The sequence below is a fragment of the Peromyscus eremicus genome, chromosome 11 (assembly GCF_949786415.1).
Source record: "Peromyscus eremicus chromosome 11, PerEre_H2_v1, whole genome shotgun sequence".
NCBI lineage: Eukaryota > Metazoa > Chordata > Mammalia > Rodentia > Cricetidae > Peromyscus > Peromyscus eremicus.
In genome coordinates this window covers 27,049,070-27,075,401 of record NC_081427.1, presented here as the reverse complement: position 1 = coordinate 27,075,401, position 26,332 = coordinate 27,049,070, and the positions used below count along the sequence as shown (strand labels likewise).

At 41.7% G+C, this 26,332-nt stretch overlaps 1 protein-coding gene across 1 annotated transcript in view; it reads right to left on the bottom strand.

Moving 5' to 3' along the window:
- Rai14 (retinoic acid induced 14) overlaps positions 1-26,332 on the bottom strand; it is a 148,232-nt gene that overhangs the window by 10,564 nt on the left and 111,336 nt on the right. The window contains exons 5-13 of the mRNA XM_059276774.1: positions 16,000-16,064; positions 12,302-12,359; positions 11,460-11,530; positions 9,625-9,731; positions 8,490-8,668; positions 8,208-8,236; positions 7,046-7,132; positions 6,015-6,101; positions 2,346-2,400 (exon numbers count right to left, since the gene is read on the bottom strand). Of these exons, the coding sequence (XP_059132757.1) occupies positions 2,346-2,400; positions 6,015-6,101; positions 7,046-7,132; positions 8,208-8,236; positions 8,490-8,668; positions 9,625-9,731; positions 11,460-11,530; positions 12,302-12,359; positions 16,000-16,064 (738 nt within the window). The remainder of the gene's footprint in view (positions 1-2,345; positions 2,401-6,014; positions 6,102-7,045; positions 7,133-8,207; positions 8,237-8,489; positions 8,669-9,624; positions 9,732-11,459; positions 11,531-12,301; positions 12,360-15,999; positions 16,065-26,332) is intronic.

Below are 26,332 nucleotides of genomic sequence, written 5' to 3'. Positions count from 1 at the left end.
TCTGTGCCTCCCATGTCCCAGCTGTGAATCCTTTCAGGTCTCTCGGTATCTGGTTTACTTCTTACACCGATAATTCAGGCTTTATCGCCTTGCTTGGAAACTCTGCAGGTGACTCCCCAACAAGTCTCTGCCCCTGCCCCCCAATAAAATGGGGCCTGTGTGGGGACACCAGAACAGCCCTCCAAGCATACAGAGGATGGGTCATTTCTTTGGATCAAGTGTTTAAATTATTCTCACTCCGAAAGCTATCCATAGGTGGGTCAGAACCTCTCTGTCTGTCCCAAATCTGCTTTTTCAGGTTTACGACTTACAAACCTTTCCTAGACTGCCACTGTTCCTCAGACTCGAGGTTTCTCCCGTGTTCTGTAGATACTCTCAACACACATTTGATCTCTCACGTTCATCGACAAAGGTCCACGCATGCATCCTTCGGGACACATGTCAAGCTTCTCCTAGGAAGGATTCACTGACCAATCTAGCATGAAATGATCTCTTCTGAATCCCACCAAATTTACCATTGTTGGTAAATCTCAATTTTTAAATGTACTGGTTTTTACACCAAAAAATTTAAAGGATTACAGAGCAGAGTGCTCACTGAGACAAGGAAGACTACTGAGTGCTCACTCAGACAAGGGAAACTACTGAGTGCTCACTGAGACAAGGAAGACTACTGAGTGCTCACTCAGACAAGGAAGACTACTGAGTGCTCACTGAGACAAGGAAGGCACTGAGTGCTCACTCAGACAAGGAAGACTACTGAGTGCTCACTCAGACAAGGGAGACTACTGAGTGCTCACTGAGACAAGGGAGACACTGAGTGCTCACTCGGACAAGGAAGACTACTGAGTGCTCACTCACACAAGGGAGACTACTGGGTGCTCACTCAAGGAAGACTACTGAGTGCTCACTGAGACAAGGGAGACACTGATGTTTCTTCACAGAAAAGCTTGTGTTTGCTAAGGCACTGTTCTGATGTCTGAGGAGTATGTGACAGTTTGAATCCCCTTGACAGGAAGTCTGGTGAGTGTCCATTTTCTTGGGAGATGAATTAACAGAATGAGAGCATAAGAACAATTCTAAGCAACCGAAATTTAAATTACTTCTATGACACATAGATCAGCAGTTTTCAACCTTCCCAATGCTGCCAATTTTTAATATACAGTTCCTTATGGTGTGGTGACCCCAACCAAAAAATCATTTTCATTACTACCTCACAGCCGTAATTTTTGTACTGTTATGAATGTAAATATCTGATATTTCTGTTGGTCATTCAACTCCCAAAGGGGCTGTGACCCACAAGTTGAGAACCACTGAAATAGATGCTTTTAAAAGTGTCCAATGTAACATTTATTCAGTTATATTAATTGATTTCTACCAGGAATTGGAAAATTTCATTTCTAAAGTCTATAAATCTACCCATACATGAAATGTACAATATTCTAAGAAACTGAATGTTGGAGCAAAGGGGACCTTTGAAATCATATACAATCATTTAAATATAATTCTAAAGATATATTCTTTGAGACACAGTAAGTCTAGATATCTGCATCTCCTTTAGAAAAAATCTTTTTCTTTTTTCTTATTGAGAGAGGGTTTTACTACACAGCACAGAACAGTCTCAGAATTGTAGTCCCAGGAGAGATTTTTTAAAGACACAACTGATTGACCCCTGTCTTGGTGAAGGCACAGAAACGGTATTGGATTGACTGGCACTCTCTTTGTCTGGGTTCACTTAGAGCAGCCCATGGTGTTAAAGTCAGCTGGTGGTAGTAGCACAGTCCCTTCTGTCCTGGTGATGTAACTTGCTGCTTGGATGCCACCAGAGTGTGGTGCTGTGAGCCGAGAGCTTAAAACTCATGGACTGCATCTCAAAACAGTGTAAATGTGTAAGATACATACACGGACCACAGTAATCTGAAGATAATTTATAACACACTAAATATTAAGATCGAAGCAGGTCTAATAGCTGCCGTACTTTTTATGGGAGGTGCTACCAATGGTCCTGGAACGTGTCTACCACAGCAAGGTGACAGGAAATTGTGAGTCCTCTTGGCACTGTCCCTACTCTGCTAACACTATTCATAATTGGAGAAAATACTAATAAAATAAAATTGATAGTGACAAATTCATTTTTTTTACATCCAAACTTAATTCTTTAACATGTAAATTAAGGCCCTTTTCAGTATAGAGAGCATAGCCTATGCATTGCTGGTGGTCCTGGGCTGGGCACGGGCCGGTTCTCACAACCTTACACAGAGTGTGTGACTGGCCTCTGCTCTCTTTGTGGAAACACGTGAGAAACTAAAGGTGGTCAAAGGAAGGAAAACCAGTTTGCCTGTCCTTACCTGTGGTGCTGTCGCTCAGTCTGTCCTTGTTTTCTTGTATAGAACTGATCTCAGCCTGTGTGTAGAAACACAAAATGACGTTTAAGGAGTTCCCCTCAATGTGCTCATTACACGTAAGAATCAAGCCACCTTTCCTCCTTGAGTTGAAGCGAGAAGAGCTTGTGCTACTCTACTAATAAAATGGGTAGAAAATCTCACAGAAAAACAGTTAAAATATACGCGAATAACATACACAATTACTTATAAAAGAATAAATTTGAAAATATCAGTAACTGCAGAGTATAATTTTGAAAATATCAGCAACTTTCAGAATGTTTTTCAGAAACTTTATCTAGTTACATTTTAAATTACAACTTATGTAGCAGTTTGTGGGGTCCCAGAGACGCTCCCTAGTAAGACCTTACTCAAGGACAGAGAATCTATCGGAGCTTGGTTTACCCAGCTGGGCTGCATAATGAGATGATTTGGCCATGGACGTGGTTACCAGGTGTTCTGAAGGGTCTACACTTGGCTGTATGTTGTGCTTTGATTTTGAAAGAGGGAGGTCTTTTGCCGCTCCCCTGGGTAGTGTATAAAAAGCACATTAGACTAAATCTTGAGGAGACTGGGTATTGACCCAGGGCCCTCCAGAAGTTATCCTGTGTCTCTTTCTTGTTGTCGCCTTCTATCTGTCTATCATTTCCTCATTCCTCTCTCCTCCACTCAAGAACCCTTCGACAGGTCAGAGCTGGACTCCGGCAGACTCCCACAGCAGTTCATTTCTGGACCATGTCCTAAGACCTGAGATAGCAAAGTTTACTTTCATAATAAAAGTTAAACAGAAGTAGTATTTATCTGGGTCATACAATGACTACAGTATATTAAATAGAATGAGTTTTTTTATTTGTAATTTGTTAAATTTTCTGCTATTAATCTTTTATTTTTTAAAGATGTGATAATAAATAAGAGCTGTCAGGAAAGACAAAGGTAACTTTGTAAGGGAATAAACATTTTCATGGTCTTGGGTTGAGAGTTAATTCCCTTAAGGTTTTGTTTGTCCCTGAAAATCTATCAATACCCTACAAAACTTCTTAGAACTTTAAACAGACTCTCATTTCAAACATTCAGTAACTTGCCAGAAATCACCCTGTTTCATCCAGATGAGCTACAGATGCGGATAGGAGAGGTCCTTTCCCAGCAAGGGACTTTGCTCCATGTTAACGGAGTGGCTTATCTTTAGAAAAGATAGGTTGTCCTGTCCTTCAGACAAAAACTATACTTATGTTCTTCAGCTTTCTAAGGTACACACTGTAAACCGCTTCCAATGGTAGCTGACAACTTCACGAGACTGTAACACATCCACAGATAGAGGTACTCTGACAATCACACATTTCTGTCAGTCATCCCCAATGTTTCCCTGTCCCATCCAGTCTCAGCCTGCTCCATTCCCAGGCAGCCAGGACTCTCCTTTTTTCATTTTCTAAAGTTGCTATAATGGGATGCCATTCAGTAAGGATATCTTTGTGGCTGGCTTTTTCTATTCATCATGATGATTTTCTATTATTGGTGCTGTTTACACGGCATGCAGCTCATTCCTTCCAGTTATCATCGAGTGATGTTCTCTCATACAGATTATCACCTTTATCCATGCAATTACTGACGACATTTACAATGTTTTCAGCTTAGGGACAGGATGAATAAAGCGGTGACATTGAAGTATATGACTTGGTGTAGACATATATTGTCTTTGCTTGGGTAAACACAGGGCTGGATCATATAGTAGGCACACAATTAACTTGTAACAAAATTGTCAAGCATACAAAGGATCTAACGTTTTACAATCCCACCTGTAGAAAATGACAGGTCTAGTTCTGCTGTAACACATGCTCAACCACCCTCAGTCTTCTGAGGCTTCAGCCATCCTAAGCAGTTGCCTTTTTTTTTTTTTTTTGGTTTTTCGAGACAGGGTTTCTCTGTGTAGCTTTGCGCCTTTCCTGGAACTCACTCGGTAGCCCAGGCTGGCCTCGAACTCACAGAGATCCGCCTGGCTCTGCCTCCCGAGTGCTGGGATTAAAGGCGTGCGCCACCACCGCCCAGCAGCAGTTGCCATTTTTAAAAGTCTTGCTTTGTCTTGCATTTTTTAGAAATTAGATTCTGTTTCACTCTTCAAAGTTACAATGGCATCACTGGCGGGAATGCACTGTTCCTGACTTTACAAAGCTCAGGCTAGGCGTGAACGTTCTATTTACTGGGTTGGCATTGAACTTTTGATCTTTGTGCCTCTGCCTCCTTAACTTGGGACTTCAGGTGTATACACCACCACATTTGGTGTTTTTTTTTTTTTGTTTTTTGTTTTTTGTTTTTTTTTTTCTATCTTAGTATAGAATACAGGATACTGTATTTCATGTACAGAATTTTGAAAAAACATTATTGTCATTTTATAAATACCCAGTATTTTGGAATAAATGAGATGAGTGCTACCAACTAGAAGTAGGTAATTTATATCACCTTCAGTTTTTAAGAGTTTTACTTTTGGCTGGAGTGATAATTCAGTGGTTAAGGGCAGCTGCTGTTCTACCAGAGGACCTGGGTTCAATTTCCAGCACCCACAGGTTGTATCACAACTGTCTGGAACTCCAGTTCCAGGGGATCCAATGTCCTCTTCAGGCCTCCGAGGGCACTGCATGTACATGGCGCAAGGATTAAATTAAAATTTTTAAACTTTAAAAACATTTTTAAATTTATATGCATTGCATGTATTTATTAGGTACACAGTGATGTCTTGATTTATATGGTGAAGAATGGCTAAGCCATGCCAGTTAACATCGCCTCCTGTATTAAGTTTTGGGGGTAAAAATACCGAAAACTTTCTCTCAATAATTATTGTTTTTGTGTCCACATACATGTGTTAATACTCTGTGTGTGTGTGTGTGTGTGTGTGTGTGTGTGTGTGTGTGTGTGTGTGTGAGAGAGAGAGAGAGAGAGAGAGAGAGAGAGAGAGAGAGAGAGAGAGAATGTGAAGCACGTGTACCATGGGGTGAGTATGGCCATCAGAGGACAGACTTGGGTGTTCATCTTGTCTCTCTCTTTGCTTGCAACAGGGTCTCTTGTTATTTTTCCTTTGCTCCAGGGGGATTCTCCTGTCTCCATCCCCCATCTCACCCCGAGAATGCTAGGATAACCGACCCATGCCACTGCACCCGGCTTAATGTGCGTTCTGGGAATCTGACCTCAGCTCTTCACTCAGCAAGTATTTCATCCACCGAGACATCTCCTTAGCCCTCAGCGATTTTAAAGAATAAAACACATTGTGAAGTCTAGTCACTGTACTATTTAACAGAGCTCTTAAATTCCCCCCCCTCCTCAACATCTTCCCAAATTCCTCAGTCTTTTCAACCCTAAGACCCATCATTCCAATCTCTGCTTCTCTGAGCTAAAGATTTTACATGAACTTTATCTTTCTCTTATTTGAAAATTATTAGTAAATGTGACTTATTTTTTTTTATCCTATTATGTTGTCCATGCCAGAAAAAAAATAATCAAGGGGCTCTACGTGGTGAAATGTCATGAAACATTGATTCAAAAACGTAATCTGTTTTGCCCAGTATTATATAAATTACAGCAAGGCCATCAGGTATCATACATACATACATACATACAGTAAGAAAATTGACCACAAAAAGGGAATACCTTGAAGGGTGCTTCGGCAAAAAATACTGATTCCTTTCCCGAAAGTGGTGTAGAAGTTATTGATCTTGGGGAAGACACATCACTCAACTAAAAAAGAAAGAGAAAACCACTAATAAGGGATGGATCTTCAAAGCCGTGTCTTCCATGGTGCTGAACATCCATGGTTCAATCCCTATGGTTAAATCTAACAGTAGGTATGCATAGTTTCATTTAATTCAGGAGCAAACTCCTCAAAGCAGTCCAGTGGCTTCAGGTATTTCTGAAAGCTGTCAGGGTACAACTAAGTAATGCTACTATATTAGCTTCATTAGCTCTTAAAATCTATGTAACTCTACTGTGGACTGAGAACACTACTAATGAATATGCTAACACATTTACAAGTGTTTACCAGATTCCACAGTCCTCCCCACTATTTTATCTTTTTTTTATATCCTTATGCTTGTCTTAGCAATAAAACCTATCCTGTTTCTATTGGATATTTCATATTTTTTGGTCTTGCTACTATGTACTCAGAAACAAAAAATTTTTAATATTAGCCATGTATAAATGTAGTAAAAAAGGCAAATAACATCTTAAGAAACTAACTAAAATCCATTACCATCTATGTCCTCACTAGCTGGCCATCCCCTCTACACTCTACTCAAGCTGTTAATATGAACTAACGACACTCCGAGGTTATCTTAAGCAAACACTGTCCTAAATTTTGAGAAATTTCCTTGAGACACAGACAAAACCTACAATATTGCAGCTAATAACTGAGTGTGTGTGTGTGTGTGTGTGTGTGTGTGTGTGTGTGTGTGTGTATGCACTTGTGCACGTGCATGTGTGTTCTTTTGGAGTTCCAACCAAGGGATTCACACATGGGTGCTCTATCATTACGCTACATACCCAGCCCCATAGTTGGACAGGACAACTACTAAGGAAGATTTAGAATGTGTGCGTAGGGGCCAGTATTACAACATCCCTTTAGACCTAGACATAGAACGATGGCTTTTGGCTTTGTTTATGGTTCGTTCGCTTTCGCTTTTTACCTGGGTAGGACTGATAGGAGGTGGTGGAGCTTTGCGTTTTTTTGGAGTTCCACTTCTTTCTGAGCTTATTTTAGAGACTTGATCATGCTGAAAGTTATCACAGTCCAAAGAATGGAGGTGGGTTAGTTATGTTAGTAAAGTCTGAGCAAGTAGCTGCAGCGGGCACACGAGAACAACCTGACAGTTACGCATTCCTAACTTCATCAAGTTCTGAAACACACTGCCCATAGGACCACCAGTAACATGCATGCGCTAAGTTTTCTTCCTGCAACCCATGCTGTCATGGCAAGAAGATTACAAAAAAAAAAAAAAAAGACAAAACTGAATTAAGGTAGTGTGTGGAAACGGGAAAGGATGAAGACATGCCTATCAATCATCATTCAGAACCCAGAATGCATTCACAATCAGCTTTCCCTCTTAATGCAGGGTGCTCCGCACCTCTATGGGCTGCTGCTTCCCTTCCCCCCACCGCCCCGTTTTGAAGGAATGAGGAGAAAGGAGAGCCTCATATGCAGAGTTTCTTGATAAGCAACAGTTAGCACATAATAAACCCAGTATTAAATATCGGCTTTCTAATGACTTCAAAACCTCAGTGTATAAATACACAGAACAGCCAGATATACACAGAGAGCCCACATGCTTTTAGGAAAAACTCCCAATAAGAAAATGTCTCTATCACTGCTCTGTATAACACCAATGACAGTTTAAAAAAAAAACAAACTGCAATTAAAATTAAAAGGCTAAATCTTATTTTTCACAAATGCCTTAACAATTTCATGAATATGTGTGTGTGTGTGTATATGTATGGGTGTGTGTATACATATGTATACACACACACATAGGATATATTTAAAATATTTTCACTTAGTTTCAAGATTTAACCACATCGAACATTTTCACACATTCATTATTGCACTTCATTAAAAAAATGCAGTAAGTATAAAGTACATATTTTTGAAGCAATATAATGAAATTGTTAAAATATCTGCCACCATATAACAATGAATCATTCACTCAAAATTATCAGTCTTTCCTTAAGAATTTTCAACCCGATTTTTACTCACTGCTCTAAGGAACTACAGCATTTATTCTCAACATTTTTATATTGCCACAAGCAAAAATTAAAAAAATATATATAGCACTTTGTCCCCAAGATAAATACCTGCTTCGGTTTGGTTGGGGTCTTTAAATCTAAAGAGAAAAAGTGAAAGAAAAAAAAAAGACTATAAGTTATAAACCATAATGACTCATATCCTTTACCAAGTTTGGGTGGATGGACACACGGACACACACACACACACATACAACATTTAACACTTTGTTTTCCTTCAAGCATGTATTTAAAAGAATAATAAAACATATCATATTGCCCAAATTCCTTTATCCTTTTGGGGAAAAGGACTGGATAAATCTAAAACAACATTGGCTGTTTTCTTTTACATACCAGCATCCTGAGAGATTTTTGATAAGAGAAGGCTTTGAATTCCTGCATTTTCTGAGAGTTTGGAATAATGTAAGGCGTTGTGTCCAAGGGAATCGATAAGGCTCAGGTCTGCACCCTTCTTAATTAAGGCCTCCACAATATGAGGGCTACCAGTCTCACAAGCCAGCATGAGAGCAGTCCTAGAGAAGAAAGACCTGAGTTTAATCATAGCCAAGGGTGAGAAGGCTTTCCCGAGATGCGCTGGTCTTGAAAACAAGGGGAAGGGAACTAAATGCAGTTAAACCTTCAACCCTCTGGGGAACTAAGTGGAAAACTGTCAAAGATGACATAAAGTAGTATTTTCAAAACTTTGGACTAAATCAAAACGTTAAACCCTAGCTATCCAAACAGCATAGACAGTCTTCCACATTTGGTATATAGTGACAGAATTTCCTGTGATTGGCATGAATACCAAGCTTATTTTAGAGGCTGGATTTTTTCACCTCTAATATTTTAAAGAACATACATTATTAAAATTATTACTTTACTGTGGATGTTGTTGTTTTAAGACAGGGTTTCTCTGTATAGCCTTGGTTGTTCTGAAATTTGCTCTGTAGACCAGGATGGCCTTGAACTCAGTGATTCTCCTGCCTCTGCCACCCGAGTGCTAAGATTAAAGGAATGTGCCATCACACCCGGCTTTAAAATTATTGTTATTACTTTTTTTTTTTTGGAGACAGGGGTTCCCTATGTAGCCCTGGCTGTCCTGGAATTCACTATGTAGTCCAGGCTGGCTGCAAACTCAGACATTGGCCTGCCTCTGCCTCCCGAGTTGCTGGGATTAAAGGCATGCGCCACCATCGCCCAGGTTAAAATTATTTTTAAATACATTCAATATATTTACTTTTGTTTTGTTCAGAATGAAAAAAAAATCACAGGAAATGGCTTATTCAGCTCAATATTTAATTAGTTTCATTGCAGATTCAACCAGCAATTCTGCCCATGGAGGGCTGAAGAATTTTTTTTTTTTTTCTTATTAGTCAAAACAGATTCTCAGTTATCAGGAAGGTAGAAAGTTAAAAAAGAAAACCACTTTATAACATTAAAAAATAATGGGTATCAATGAAGTTATGTCTTCAGCCCTAACATTCGGTACCTTCCATTTTTGTCCCTGGAATTGACATCTGCTCCATGATCCAAGAGAAACTGGCAGACCTCACTGTGGCCATTTTGGACTGCAAGAAGCAGCGGTATGCTCCCATCCTAGGAGAAATACTCAGACTGTAACTCCAGTTCCGAACACCAGGTTCGCAACACCTCGCCCTTTCCACATCTTTCTCATGACATGTCCTGCTGGGCTACACTTCCATCTGCTGGGATATTCTATGCCCCTGAGGGCCACCCTTACACTTAATCATACGTCTTGTGCAATTTCACCAACTCCAGCTTTTCTCTAGCAGTCCAGCTATTCGGGTTGCTTGCTCCATTACCTATCACCAGCTCTGCCTGGTAATGGAAGAGAGTGTACACACTACGTGTGTTCAGATCAAAGTATACAGGGGCTGGAGAAACAGCTCAGCAGTTAAGGGCGAGGGCTGCTCTTGCTGAAGCCCTGAGTACGATCCCCCACACCCACGTGTAGGAAAGAGAGACTGATTTGCTCAATATGCCCTCTAACTTCATGCATGCTGCACCCCCAATAATAATAAATATAAAAAAATTTAAATGTAATTGTTAAAAAATAAAATTATTGGGGCTGGAGAGATGGTTGAGGTTAAGAGCACAATCCAGTTTCTGGGACTTGATGCCCTCTGACCTCTGCAGGCACTCGGCACACATATGTGTGGTGCACATACATATATTCAGGCAAAACATCTTCATACATAAAGCAAATCTAAAAAAACCAAACCAAACCAAACCAAACCAAACCAAACCAATGGCAGTATTCCCCATTTTAAAATATGGGGATTTGGGACCAGTTGCATAATAAAGTACCCGGGGACTAGGACCCAAGGCTACATTTGAAGTTCATTTGTGTATTTTTTTTTTTTAATAAAAGACCTTGTAGTTTATACATTTTGGCCATGTATATGAAATACAAGTTTTAGGCTGTGGAATATGTGGAACTGGGGACTTTGGGAATAGAGATGTTTAGCCTATGTTGAGGTTCAGAAAGTGTAAATGTATTTGCTTGCTCAGGGGCAAGTACATGCAGGTCAATTTTCAGGCTATAGCATGCCATTAAACCCTGGAACCACATGTGACAGGCATATAAATGTATTCTTGTAAGAGGCCAGTGAAATTTAAAAAGACTAACAGTTCTCTTCAGAGTTGGGAAACTCGACTAGGAATCATCCAAGGTGATACCGTTAAGAAAACAGAATTTCTAACTGGATGCCTCTGACAGTTTACACTGATCGTCAACTTGAGAAGATGTAGACTCGCTTTGGTGACAAACCTATGGACATCTGTGGCAGGGACTTTCTAAATTAGGTAAGTGGTGGTAGGAAGACCCACCACCACAGCCAGAATGGCATAGAAAGAAGAAAGCAAGTTAAGAAACAACATTAGTCTCCTTTTGCTTCACAACTCTGGATGCAGTGGACTGGCTCCCTCAAGTCCCCCTGTCTCGACCTCCCTGACACAATGGTCTGCACCTTCACCATGAGAGCCAAAACGAAACCCTCCTTTCTCAGCTGCTGTGGCCTCGTACTTTGTCACAGCAGCAAGATGAGTAACATACAAAACTTCCTATTTTTATACACCGAGACACAAAGTTTTATTCATGCTTGGGTTAATGGTGGAACACAAATATATACTTAGGATTAACATATAAGACCGTTTTGCAAAAAAAAAAAAAAAAAAAAAAAAAAAAAAAAAAAAAAATTCTGGTTGTAAAGAAATAGAATTGTGTCAAATACTAAGGTAAGTCTCGCTAGAAACCTGCATCTGCACCCCATTTCCCTCAGTGTCCATCCACCTGGTACATACCGAGTCCTTAAGGTTTATGGGGCTCTTCTGTTCGCAGAGGACCTGCACAGCTTGAAGGCATCCCTGTGCCGCTGAGGTAGAAAAACACAACCAGTCACCAACAACCCAGATTACCACTTCCAGGAAGGAAGAGTTCACTTCCTGCCCAGCAGGTGACCACCACAAGAGAAAGGCTATGTAACGGGTGTGTGAGAACGCTGCTTGATTTTGGCGTTAGCCGAAGCTACAGCCACGGACTCCCAGCTCCCAGCAGGCAAGCATTTGCTTTAGCTTCTCACAGGACTTGGCTTTTCTACAACTAGAAATAAAATTAATTCTATATTTAATCACCCCCATGAATTCAGTATCAGCATCTGTCACTTGAAGCTGTGACAGACAGCGAAACCAAAGGTGGACAAATACAATTGACGTTCGTCGTGATCTCCAAATTTAAAAAAAAAAAAATCAGTCTCTTCTAGTCCTAAAATCCACAACTGCTCATCACTCTCTACTTTAAAAAGAAACTTTAAGTTGATTTAAAGAGTCTACATACATGTGTAGACGTATATATGCGTGAGTACTTAGTACTAGAGCTTCAAACCAGAGCCTTGCACATGCTAAGCACACCCTTTGTCACTGAGCTTACTCTCAGCCTGAGCTGAACATATTAACCACGGACACCGGTTGCACGGCAGGGACCTAACTGTAGGTACAATCCTTAGGAAATCTGTGTGTGACTTACAGAGTAAAATGGGACGCCCATCTGGGAACTCCGGAAATCAGCCCCAGGAGTCGTACAGTGAGGTGAGTAAACGAAACAGTTTCTTAAGAGTAAAACGGACCAATGAGAGACTGAACATTACCTGCATAATGTAAAGCTGTTTTCCCAGAGCTGTCGGTACTTTCCGCTGGGCTTTTGTACTGCAAGACAAAAACACGTGTCTTAAAGTAACTGCACAACTACCATCGAGCCCATCCTTCTGCTTCACACACCACTTCTTCAGAAGGGCACACGCGTGCGTGCGTAACTCCTACCCTCTGAGCTCCGTGGGCCTACAGTCCTTTATGAGGAAAAAGATACATACCCAAATAATCATGACACCAGCTACGGTCACCCCTTTGCTGATCTGGTCATTCCGTCTTCCCTTACAGCATCTCTCCAGGCCCACCAGCTAACACACATGTGCTAAGATCTCCCGTGGGGATCCTATATTTTCCCATGTTGTCTCTCATGCTCTGTCTAAGATCTCCCGTGGGGATCCTATATTTTCCCGTGTTGTCTCTCATGCTCTGTCTAAGATCTCCCGTGGGGATCCTATATTTTCCCGTGTTGTCTCTCATGCTCTGTCTCCCTTCCTAGAACCAGCTTTCCCCGAGTCACCTACACAGTCTCCATTTCCTTGCCTCTCATTCACTCAGGTATCTGCCCTCAGGATTCCATAACGATGGCCCAAGCCAAGGTCACCTGGAGTCTTTTAGTTTCTACACATTTGCCCTCCGACCGTCCTTTGAACAGCAGCCTACACTCCTACCTCATCTTCCTCCTTGAGGCTCTGTCTGGCTCGGGCTCTTGCAGCTTCCCCCCACTACCCTGGCCAGCCCTCCTCCTCCTCCTCCTCCAACAAAACACATAACCTCACATTCGTCATTGCTTTCTCCGAAGCTCTCTTCTTGGTAGTCCCATCTACACCTACATCCAGATGTTAGTGACTCCAAACAGATGTAGATCCCGACAACAGCAGCAAGCAAGCATTACATACGTAATGCGTGCCAGGCTCTGAATCAAGACTTGCTTTCAGTCTGCTAACAACCCAAGTTGGATGACTATCCCTGCAGTCATTTTCAGTGGAAACTGAGGCATAACTAAGTTAATAAATGGCTTGAACTATGGCAGTGGTGAAGCCAGGATCTGAGCCTGTTGGAGCCTGGATACTTATCATATACAAGTGTCACCTGGGAGTACCCAGGCTTGGGAACCCAGTGCACTTGCTTGACATCCCTGGTTTGATATCTCCTAAGCACCCGGAAGGCAAGTTTCCCACTCCTCCATCCCTATCTTGTTCCTCCCCGAGTTTTTACCATCTCTGTGAACACCAACCGCCATGGTCTGTTTATCCAATGAGATAGACACTGAATTAGCTTTGATTTCTCCTCCTCCTCGTCCTTCGCCAGTATCTCACCCTCCACATCCTGTAGCTCCCGTCTCCAAATCCTATGAGAGATATCTTCTTCTCTTTCTCATGACCGTCATCCTAGCCCCGGGCAGCATCTTATCACATGCACGGCTAGCCTAGCCTCCACTGGGTCTCCTTAACTGTTTTGTCCCCTCGTAACCCCTTCTCTATACAAAAGATCATCCTATAAAACTGTGTATGTCACTGTCTGCCCTTCACAATCCCACAGCAAACCCAGGACTCCTTAGCTTGCACATCTCAACATAGAAAGCCCTGCATTCTGTGCCCCATTCTCTCAAGTCTTTGCCTCTGACTCACTCACTGGCTTTCTTCGACCCTGACCAGCACCTGGCTGTTCTGTTTGGAATGTGTTCCACTGTTTTTTTGCCCACTGGAGATCTCAACTTAAACATCCCCTTCTCTTGAGGGCCTCGCTAGAAACCACCACATTCCTTCTTAGGACTCCGCAATTTGTAGCACATGTTCCTTTCCTTATTAACCAGACTGTGAACTCCATGAAGACAGCAGCTTCCCTGCTTGCTGGTAGATATTTACTGCTTAGCACCGAGCCTAGTACCCCAAGGATACTTGATATTAGGGAGGGCAGGAGGACTTGCACAGGGAAGGAAGAGAAGTCATTTGAATTTGTAGGACCCCACAAAATTCTATTTGTACTAACTGCCTTAAGGAGCTAAGAGTTGAAAATGGTAACGACCGGAGAGCAGAAATATCTTCAGCAAACAGACATGGCTTAGAGAGACCAACGCACAGGGTATAGAGCAAGGTCTCAGAAAACACTAAATGCAGAGGTACTGGGATGAGGAGAGCAGGAGACAAATGGGTCTCATTTGTACACGGCCTGATTCATTCACAAAGGGGCGAACAACTGGCCGGAGAAGTCTGTCATGAAAGTCCGGGAGGCCATGGAAGGCTGGATTCTTAACAGTAATCTAGAAAGAACAAGGTTCGGATGAAGTGCAGGCCAGGGGAGGTAAGAACAGGCTACCTTCAAGTGAAATGCTTCCTCTGCTGTGGTCAGAAGAATGGAGATCAAGTTACTACTTACCAGGGCTTTGGCCTAATTTTAGAACAGCACAAGGAACTGTTTAAATGCTTCAAAGATTTCAGAGAAAAACCAAAGCATTTGCATAACCAGATATAAAATTACATTAGAGGCTAGAATATCTGGTCCTAGCCCACAAGGACTCCGAGCCTGTCAGGTTAAATCTTCCTTAAAATCAGAGCCAGATGCACGGGCTAGAGTGGAATGGGAATTTAAAACATATTTTCAAAAAGTGAAGTAGGACCCAGGGTGGAGATGCAGGGCACTCTGGCCAAGTGAGTCATTTCTTCCCCCTTTATCCTAAGGACCTGGTCTTGCAGAAGGCAAGTAAGAAAAACTCCATGTTAACTAGTCAAAGCAACTCTCCCAAGTCAACATCAGAAACACAGATCTATTTTTCCTGATTTTTTGCTTCTTCAAAGACCTGTTTAGGTGAAACATTCCCGGAATGGGCAGTAGCGGGCACCATGCAGGGCAAGACAAAGAGCTGTGTGATCAGTGTAGCAAGTTGATGGATGTGACCAACAGTTTGGCCTGAGAAATTCAAAGCCCAATGAAAGCAAGACGCTGGGTCTCCAAGAGTGCTTGTGAAGGCCGGGACAACAGCTTGACAGCACAGACAGTACTGTAAACACTTATTTTATTGCTCCATGCTGTTCCTGAGAATAGCCAGCTTGCATTTTGACTGGCAACAGCTGGACATGACCGTAGTGATGCCATTGGGGGGGGGGGGAGGGGGCGGTTCATGAAATACGTATCTTTACAAATTTACGGAGGTCATCACCTTAGGGGGTCATTAAAAACTTCCTGGCTAAGTCAGCAAACCAGGGAGTTGGCTAAAAAATTATAACAAGAACAAAATCGAGCACTTAAGCAAGAACCAAGAATTAACTAAAAGCTCATCAAGTTACGGACCAAGGGATAATGGCCGAAACTGTTAATCCAGAGGAACTGTACCTCCACGAGCAATTTATAGAGCAAACACCAGGACACCACAGAGCCAGTGAGCCAAGAGTTACTACAGTTTGGAAAGTTTAATGAAACACTGACTTTCAGAAAAGAGGAACTGACTAAGGGGGCAATAATGCCGATCCCAGGGAGACAATCCAAATTTTGGTGAGGATCCACTTCTCTTCTAGTAGAGTTGCCATGGAAACATGGAAATAGTCTTATTATTGGCTGTTCTTTACAAATGGGCTGTAGGATAGTATTAACAGGGGTATGTACTGAGAAGAGGTATTTCTCCCTTTGTGAATAAGGTTACCTTTAAATTAATAATGAATAAATATAAACAAAGTGATACCTCGGGGAGTCTCCTGCTTACCTGAAGGAGTCTCCTGATGTACTCCGGGTGGCCATTCTTGGCTGCTATATGTAAAGCACTCTGTCCTAAATGCATTAAAAGGTAAAAACCGGGGAAAGTGGCCACATTAAAATAAAATTAAAAAATAAAACTTTTTTTCTTATATGTTATCATACAAATTAACTGGTTTCCTTATAGCATTTTCATGCATATTAATTTTGGCTGATTCCCCCAGGCCTGCTCTTCTCCCCATCTCTCTGTTCTTATGCCCTCACCCCTACTATTCCCCTTTCTACTTTCATGTCATGTGTTCTAGTATGATCCTTCCAGCCCCCTTCCTTAAAGCTGATTTTTCTCCCCTTTCTCAAGATCCTCTCTCTAGTTCCATGACCATAATTACCCTTAGAAGCTGGAACATGCATAGGAGAAAACATGTGGTGTTTGTCTTTTTGAACCTGAGTTACCTCAATACAGCATTTTCCAATTCTATTCATTCTCCTGCAAACTTCATAGTTTCATTTTTTATAGATGGATAAAATTCCATTGTGTACATGCAGAACAGTTTTATTATCCATCCCTCTGTTGATGGATGCTTTAGGCTGATTCAACTGCCTTGCTATTGTGCTTAGAGAAACCATAGGCAGGTATGTGCAAGTTTCTCTGTGGAAAGTCTTTGGGTATATGCTCAGGGATGGTACAGTAGGTGACGCTGTAGTTTTTTTTCCTGTTTGGAAGTCTCCACACTGATTTCTATAGTAGTTGCACAAGTTTACGCTTGGAGGACTAGCAGTCAATGAGTTCCTCTCCCCCCAGCTTTTCTTGTCCTTTATAATTCAAAGTGGATCAAAGACCTTAATTTAAAACATGAACAGCTGTCGCTGCTTGAGTGGCGCACAGGGATAAACACAAAGCTAAAAGTATAGACAAGAACTTTCTGAATAGCACACACTTCCTACATAGTTTCTAATTGCTGTGCCAAAGACAGCTAGGAGGAACAGTCTCCAACAAAGCAGGGACTGTTCCTTTAGAGATTAAGGCCCCACATTCTTTAGTGTGACCACGGAGCATCCCACCCACAGGTAACACTCAGAGGCCCCAACCACAATGTTCCCTGCAGGTTCTGTTCAGCTCTGGACAGGACTGTGTAAGTGCTGTATTTAGCTGACATGTATGCAAAATGCCCATGTCCACAACTGTCACATCAGAGTAGAATACTTCAGGCCTAGAAAGCCAGAAAAGACAGCCCACAAGCCAGCAGACAGTATTCCAGAAACCCAACTACTTACATCTTACGTTTGACCCCTCATTTCTCTCTCCTCAAAATATGCTCAACTCTGAATGAATGTTACCCTGGGTTTCCAGATTTCTACAAGACCTTGCTTAGTTTCCATGTGAAAGGAGCATTGAAGTCCCCTGCAGGAATGCAGGAGGCAGGCAACTTCAAGACATCCTAAGGTGCTACCCAACTGCCCAGTACCAAGTGAACCTTCACACCAGGGCCTCTACAGCTGCTGCATGTTTCGCCTGGATTCTCCTCCCCTCAAACAGCCACACAGTTTGTTCTCTCCCCTTCAGATTCAACTTAAAGGCTGCCCTTTAGATGGGGTCTTTCCTGGGCTAGGGATGTAGCCCAGTTAGTAGAGTGCTTGTCTAAGCGTGCATAATGCCCCAGGTTCAACGCCCAGTGCAGCACAAATGTGGCACTGTGATGGGCTGTGATCACAGCACCCAGATCAGGCGTTCAAGGACATACTTGGCTATATGGCTGGTGGCTGCCTTGGGACACATGAGACCCTGTCACAAACCAGAGGTCTTTTTCTGTCCTACCCATTACATGTTCCATTTCTTCCTTAACTCCTTTTACTCTGGGTTTCTGCTTCATTTCTCCATTCTTTATAATACCTCACATCTTGCAGTACTCTGTTCTCAGCTTTAGAGTCAGGACATATACTGCTGACCACACACACACACACACACACACACACACACACACACACACCCCTGTTGGTTAACTGGTCCCCTGCCTGTACACAGTTGTCTCACTCCCTATTGAGTTCCTAGCTCCCACAATACTGCTGGTGAACAGCTGGTTCTCAATATAGTCCAGTCATTTTGAATTAAAGAGTATGCTCATTTCAATGTCTGTAATGAGTGGCTGGCTACAACTGCCAACCAACTCAATGTACCCAAGAAAGCCTTAAATCTTGTCTTTCCCAATTTGTTTGACCAATATATCCCCAAGGTAACACGCATAAGCAACCTTTATTTTGGGACTTGCTTCAAACCCAGTTTCAACCTCAACACTATGATGTTTTATGCTGGATAATCGCTGTAGATGATCATTCTGCTAACTCTATTAATCTGTTACTCTGCCTCCCTGGCCTCCATCCATGAGAAGTCTAGTTGTGACAATCAAAACCATCACCAGGCATTGCAAAATGTCCCCTAACTGCAAAAAGGGCTTAGGGTTGAGACCTAAGACTTTAGAAGAACAATTTCTTTTATATGATGGCCCAGTTCCAAAATACCATTTTTTTTTCTTTTTTATTAGTCTTCACTCAGCGCTGACTAGAATTTACTAGAGAAATCACATGGCTAGGAAATACCTTAAAGATCAAGAGGGTCAGGAGATCATGGGAGCCACATAAAAGCATCCCAATCCTCAAAAGAATAGCTCTTTTCTATTCTGCAAAAGATAGCCTGAGATGTTAAGGGCTAATGCGTGAAAGACATTTGTTTAGTCAGTGTGGGATACTGAGGCAGAAATCCCTCAACCCTCTCTTGAAAGGATGAGGGAAAAGAGACCCTTGGAAGTAAGAAAATAAGAATTTTTCTATTATTTTTCATGTATAGGATGCCCCTCTCCTTTTCAGAATTAAATAAAGCCTAAGAATGAGAGTTTCATTATACTGTGCATTTAACAGGCTTTGGTGGTTAGTTTGGCCTCTCCAGACATCATTTATACCACTGTTGCTAAGGACAAGCACATTTTTAAATTTTAAACAAATGCCTTACAAATGAACTTCTGGAACACATCCTGATTGTAAACTATGGACTGTTTATACTGTGCATGCAATGCATTAACTGTTGTCTACCCTGGGAAAAGAAGCTATTCTACACAAACACCATTCATCTGACGGAGGCGTAGTTGTCCAAAGACAACATGGTAGGAACACTCAAACAACATACCATAACTAAATATCTGGCTTTTGTTTCATTTCCAGGGTTCTGGTCATACCCAGAAGTGAGCGATTGATGTCTAGAGAAGCAAAATTCATCTATTCCCCTGTGATGTGTGCCCTAAATAGCAGCGTAAGAGTACTTTTTCACTTGGTCTCAATATCCAAATCACAAATCATTCCCAGACACTACCGTACTGAAAGCAAGATGTCTCTCACTGCTAGCATTAAAACAAATTTCTCTCTCCAAATACAAATTCTCCTAGACAGAGTACATTATTTATGGCGGAAGACCACTGGAAGGAGAGAGACGATGCATATTCCTGGCTCCCAGACAACTATGGATCTGTCTGGCTGTCAGAGAACGACTCCCCTACAGACAAGTATCAAGGGCCACCATCACTCACCTTCATTCTGACAGATCTTTGCCCATAAATAAAAAAGATTAGTGCTAATTAAAAACCAAGAGCCCCAGATGACAGTTCGCTAAATGATCCTATATTGAAAGTGACTCTACGTACCTGCCTCTGAACTACCTACACGATCATGTCTTTGTAGCACAAGATTACTAGAGGAAATAGGAAGAACTATCTAACAGGGTCCTGTGATGTTTGATCACACTGCTCAAATGCCTGTGCCATTTTTCCAACACCTGGAAACACTTACGTAAATAATGAAGAAATAAGACAACCTACATGATATTCAACTAGATATGCCTTAAAGTCATTCCTTAAAGGTCAGTTTCAAAATGCAGAATATATTTCTACAATAAAATAATAAGTTTAATTGGTTATTATTTATAATTTTACATATATGTAAATGACTTTTTTTTTTTTTTAAAGAAATCCTTGTCTTCGGGTGAATTTTTACCACTAAGCAAAAGTGTAGCCACCTCGATCCACTCCCAGAGAGAAAGCAGACTGGAAAACACTTGTTTACAGTAGCGTTACTATTTGAGTTCTGAGACTGACCCTGTGCCCCCATCTTTAAAGCACAATACAGAATCCAAGGCCACTTCTGAGTGTTACCATCTGGAGTATTTTCACGGCCAGGTATGCTGATCCTTGACCTCTCATGACCTCCCCATGTACATGCACTGTAGCAAGTCAAATATCTTAGGTCATAATTTTCTTGTTTTCCTTTATCTGAGGTTAAAATATGAACAACACTTATTAAATGTGATGTGCACGTATTAGGATGGATCATCCTCTAAAACGTAAATATTATCTTTTCCATTTTCTTTTCTCCTTTCTGTGGGGGGTGGGGCGGTGGTCTCACTATGTAGACCAGGGTGGCCTTGAACTCACAGAGATGTGCCTGCCTCTGCTTCCCAAATGTTGATATTGAAAGTCTGCGCCAATACACCTGGCATTATCTTTCCCATTTTTAGAAGGTATCAATTTTGAGTGGGATTAGTGTGTCTAATATAATGAAATCCCACCCATAAACTTAAAAACAAAAGCAAGCAAACAAACAAAAATAAAACAAGTATCCTAGCAACCGTGGATGCTAGAGAAGGGGAAGGACTCATAAATTTCAGCCCTCAAAGGACACCCTGTGTTTTATGTTTTCATAGTTCCGATTCCCACTCACCTAAATATCCTTTCTGACTAAAGAAATTTGATACAGAAAACTGCACCAAGAGATTGGAGAAAGTTTAGGGTTGTGAGTGTGACAAGACACACAAATCACCCTTTAGTCTCTGCTTCTGCCTCTTGCAAAACCTCCGTGTTTCAACTAAGCACATTACTGTCTAGAATTTGCATGATAAAGGCAGATGTAGCCACAGTCCAAGTGGTACCCAGTGAGGTTCAAGGGGATCTGGTGCATGGTGTATGAGTTGCACCTCCCATTCCCATGCTGTTACCGGGATGCAGTCCCCCAGGGATGCAGTAATGCCCAATCTGGGTTCCTGGAGCCACAACTAGATTCAGTGAGTTATCACAAAAAGGAAGACATGAAATTGGAAGGGGGCATGCTGGGAATTATATAGGGGAAGTTGCGGGAGGGACATGGGGGCATATAGTCATATTTCATTGTATACATATATAAAATTCTCAATAAAAGAAAGAAGAAAAGCTCTTGATGGTGCTGGAATCAGGAATGGAGAGCTTGGGTCCTTGTGATGTAGAGGAAATCTGCCACATTGGTCTAGCTAGCACTATCAACTAAGAAAAATGAAATTCTGAGGCATTGGTCACTTTTGTTTTAAATTGTGACACATTGCCCCAGTGTATATGCATGTTAATAAGAGAGTCTGAAGGCTTATACTCCAGATATCCAGAATAAGCAGTAGGTTCTTTGGGTTTTTCTTTCTAGTCTTCTAGTAATATTTTCATTTCAATCTGTCTCCTAGTTTGGTGTACAGGTAATAACAACAACAGTCACAAAAAGCCAGCGAAAAAATAAAAAACCCTAAGTATCGTTTTTTGTTGTATTCCCAGAGTGTTTTGTACACAAAAAGAATTCCCAATTCTTGTATAAAGGAAGAACAAGACCTCACAAGAAACAAAGGATCCAGGATGGATACCGTGGGCGCAGTCAGAGAAGGCTGACCTCCTTACCTATACACTATGTGCTGCTTGGCAAACAGCAATTAAGGATGGGGCGGGAGACCCCAGACAACATAAGCAACGGTCTTCCCTGTGTCTGAGGGGTTTGGGTTGTTTGTTCTAATGTTTAAGTACAACCACTTGGTGTGGACACTGTTAAAGCTTTTTAGTTCTTTATCCTTGTTGTTTGAGTCAGGATCTCACTAGTAGCCCAGGCTGGCCTCACACTGGCCATCCTTCGACCTTAGCAGAATGGGCCACCACACCTGCCTCACACCTTTTCCTTCTGTTGTTTCTGTCTTTAAGATTTGAAGCCTTTCAACAGCCTAATGAGTAGAGAATAAAAAGTGATCTGACCGAAGTCCCATGAGTCACAATAAAACAGGAGCCGACTGCAATGAGCTTCCTATGATCTTAGACAAGGAACATGTGCCTGCCACTCGGACCCGTTCACCTAAGCCAGCTAAGCTATCTAAAGTATGCAGTCACCTGCTGACAGCGTTCTTCTAAGATTCACTGTGAGACATCCGTCAAAATTCTCTCAATTCTGAGCATTTCATATGGAGGGATAAGTTAAGATAGAAACGATTACTTGTCTCTAAAGGCTGTTGTAGGAAAAAAATTACAATTTGACCATCTTAAGATTCTGTGAATAAAAAGAAGCAAGAGCACCAGTGGAATGTATTCTGAGAGGAGGACCCTCCCACTGCTGAAACAGCCCTCCGGGGCCAGGCATCGGGCTCACACATGGAATCAAGAGGCAGAGGCAGGAGGGTTACTGAAAGTTTATGTGTGACAGCCTACATAGTGAATTCCAGGCCAGGCAGGATGATGATGATGATGATGATGATGATGATGATGGTGACATAATCCTGACATAGAAGTGTGGGATTTTTAGTAACAGATTTTTTTTTTTTTTTTTTTTGATTTTTCGAGACAGGGTTTTTCTGTGTAGCTTTGTGCCTTTTCCTGGAACTCACTTGGTAGTCCAGGCTGGCCTCGAACTCACAGAGATCCGCCTGGCTCTGCCTCCCGAGTGCTGGGATTAAAGGCATGCGCCACCACCGCCCGGCTAGTAACAGATTTTTATGTCACGTCTCAGCAGGTTTTCATATTTGAAGGCTATTGCATCTCAGTAACACTGGGCAACATTGAAGGTAGCAACTGAAAACATCTTGTCAAAGCTGAGTTATCACCCTCTAACTATAACAGCCGTTTGGTACTAAAGATGACCACCAAGGAAGGCACAGTGACTATTTTCTTTCCCTTATTTTCAGATATACTTTCTTGAGAGGGACAGTGAGAGTGGACACCAGGTCACAGGAGAGACACAGGCAGTTTTTTTTTTTTAATTGCTTTACTTTTTAAGAAAATATTATTTTTAAATAATTTAAATATTTACTTTAAATAATAAGAATTAAATAATATCAGCGGTTACTCTCTGGTTTCCACATGCATACACTCACACAAGTGTACCTACATGCATATAAACATGAATACACACACACACACACACACACACACACACACACACATACATATACATACTCCAAAAGGTAGAACATAGAATTTATAGTGTGATCTAAGTAGAAACGTTTTAGGGAAATTTTTTTTTTTTTTAAGGAGCATACTATTTTTTTTTTCTTTCTGGTAGGAGTAGAAGCAATGACTATTTTCTTTATATATTATTTATGCAATATTAAAAAAAAACACTATTAAAAAAATCCCATGCCCTTTTCTCCACACAGACATTCCCTTTGTTTGTTGCTGTGGCTGTCCTCAATGTTCACATCGTGGAATCACTGCAGAAGTAGGTGCCTCACCAAGACCCAAACAAAACTGCAAAGCCTCAGGAGCAGGGTGCTGGCCTCAGGTCGGGTGCTGTCAGATGACAGAAGTGACTGGAGGGAGGCTCAGAGACTTTTGGAACATCTGGACAACATCCTGGCCCAGAGTATTTAGAGTTAAAATTTCAATCAGTTCTTACTGGCCAGCTCTATGGAACCTCAACCATGGGTCCAAGTACCCCCTCCAGTGTTCCTTTATGCTGTTGAGTCTGCAGGAAGATGGCGTGGAGCTGGGATGTTCAGGGTTCTTTGTTGACCCAGTTCTCAGAAATCCAGTTAGAGGTATGTATCATAAATAGAAAACATACCCAGGTCGCTGTATGCAGCCACAAAAAAAGCTGGTCCTCTTAAGAGCTTGGTTGGGTGTTGAGTCAGTTTTTGAAGTGTTTGCCTTGCAAACATTAGGACCTGACTTCCATGCCCCAGAACCCACATTTAAAAAGCTGGGGGGGGGCCCCCGCTGGAGAGATAGCTCAGCAGTTAAGAGCACTGACTACTCTCCCAGAGAACCCCAGTTCAATTCCCAGCATCTACATGGCAGCTAACAACTGTCTGTAACTCCAAGATCTGACACCCTCACACATACATGCAGGCAAACCACCAATGCAAATAAAAATAAACATTAAAAAAAAAAAAAGCTGGGGCTGGAGAGATGGCTCAGAGGTTAAGAACACTGGCTGCTCTTGCAGAGGTCCTGAGTTCAATTCCCAGCAACCACATGGTGGCTCACAACCATCTATAATGAAATATGGTGCCCTCTTCTGGCGTGCAGATATACATGCAGGCAGAACAGTGTATACATAAATAAATAAATAAATAAATAAATAAATAAATAAATAAATAAATAAATATTTAAAAAAAAAAAAAAAGCTGAGCATGGTGATGTGTGCTTAAGATCCCAGCACTGGAGAGGCAGAGATGGGCTGATTTAGGTTGAATCGCTGGGGTTTCCTTGCCAGTCAGAATAGCCCACTCAATAGACTTCGGGCCAAGGAGAAACCCTGCCTCAAAAAACACAATAGATGACACCTGAGGAATGATATCAGAGGTTGGCCTGTGGTTTACACACAGACAGACAGACACACAGACACACACACACAGACATACACACAGACACAGACACACACACAGACACACACACACACACACCCCGCAAAAGGCAGGACACAGAATTCCATAATGTGATATAATGTGAAGTAGAAGTGTGTTTGGGAGAACAAGGTTGTTTTGTCTGTTTTTAAGGAGCATAAAATATTTCTTTCTAGTAGGAGTAAAAGCAATGGTTATTTTCTTTGCTTTTTTTTTTTTTTTGGACTTTCATATCATGAACATTTATCGAAGGAGCTTATTTCTCTCTTTAATGTAAGGAGAGATGAAGGGTGATGTTTGGCTGTGATGGAATAACTAGATTCCCACCTAATCTGTTTCCCAACAACAGAAGCAGTGGAACTGAACCACAGGACGGCGGGTCCATTCACTCTAGCCTCGTTCTTTGGCACTACCGTTTTCTTAGAGGTCAACCTCCCCTCGCTGACATTATTGGCGGTATGTCAGCCACTCATATTTGCACTATATAATGTGGAATAACTCTAAAAACACTGACAGTGTACTTTAACATAAACAAAATAGCTGGGTCCTGAGATTAAAGTGTCATTTGTTTAAAATGAATTAATATTCCCCACAAAACAGTCATTTAAAGGAAGTTTGTTCTACTAACACTGACCTTCCTCATATTTTTTTTTTTGAATTCTCTGTGAAACTGCTCAGAAAAATCACTGGTACTTCAATTTTTTTTTCCCAAAAAATAGTTATATTAGCGTGATACATTTGCTTGACTTATGCCCATTTGGTTCTTGGCTTTTCTAGAAAACAAACACACCCAACTATTCTCAAAGTGTAAAGATTCCCAACTACTAAATTACTTAAAAAAATAAGAAAAAGAAAGACCAAACATGCCAGGGATTTTGAAAACCATTCTGAAACATTAGGTTTCCAACCATTCTGTGGGTAATAATGGGCTTATGACACCTGGCTGATCCCCGAGATGGCTGCTCTGAAGAGGCCACTCAGGGGAGGGAGAGGAAGGAATTCAGTGTAGTTAATGAAAACTCTAGATGAAGACTGCAATTATATCAATTTTATATCCCAGTAAAAACTAATGTACACCTTTTAGAGGCCAGAGATTTTCAAGTGCATAGACCAATGAAGTCATCAGCTTGAACCTTTCCACATGGCCAACAGAGAACAAATCCCAGGACAAAGACCCCAGGGGCCCCTTGCTGGAGGATGGCCCTACAGACACAGGCTATCCTGCTTTTCCTTTCATTTGCCTTGCTAAAAATTTCCCAACACTGCTTCACATTAGAGTCACCCAGGAAGCCTTTAGGAAACATCCCCGTGTTAATGTGATAAAAAATAACCAGACAAAAGCAGCTTCAGGGAGAAAGGTTCATTCGGCTCATAGTTCCAGGTTACAGTCCCTCACAGAAAGGAAGTCACAGTGGCAAGAGCCTGAAGTAGCTGTCTGCGTTATCTCCACATAGCAAGGAGTGCATGTATGCTTCACCTCACTCTCTCCACTCTTACTCGGTCCAAGATCCCGTCTAGGGAATGGTACACTGGTTGGTTCTTCCTCCTTCACCAAGATTAGCCATCATGCCCAGGGCCAATCTTCCAGGCAATCAATTCTAAATTCTGCCAAGCTGACAACACTAACCATCACCATACTCTTCTCTCTCTCCGTCTCCCCCTCCCCGCTCTCTGCCTTCCTCCTTCT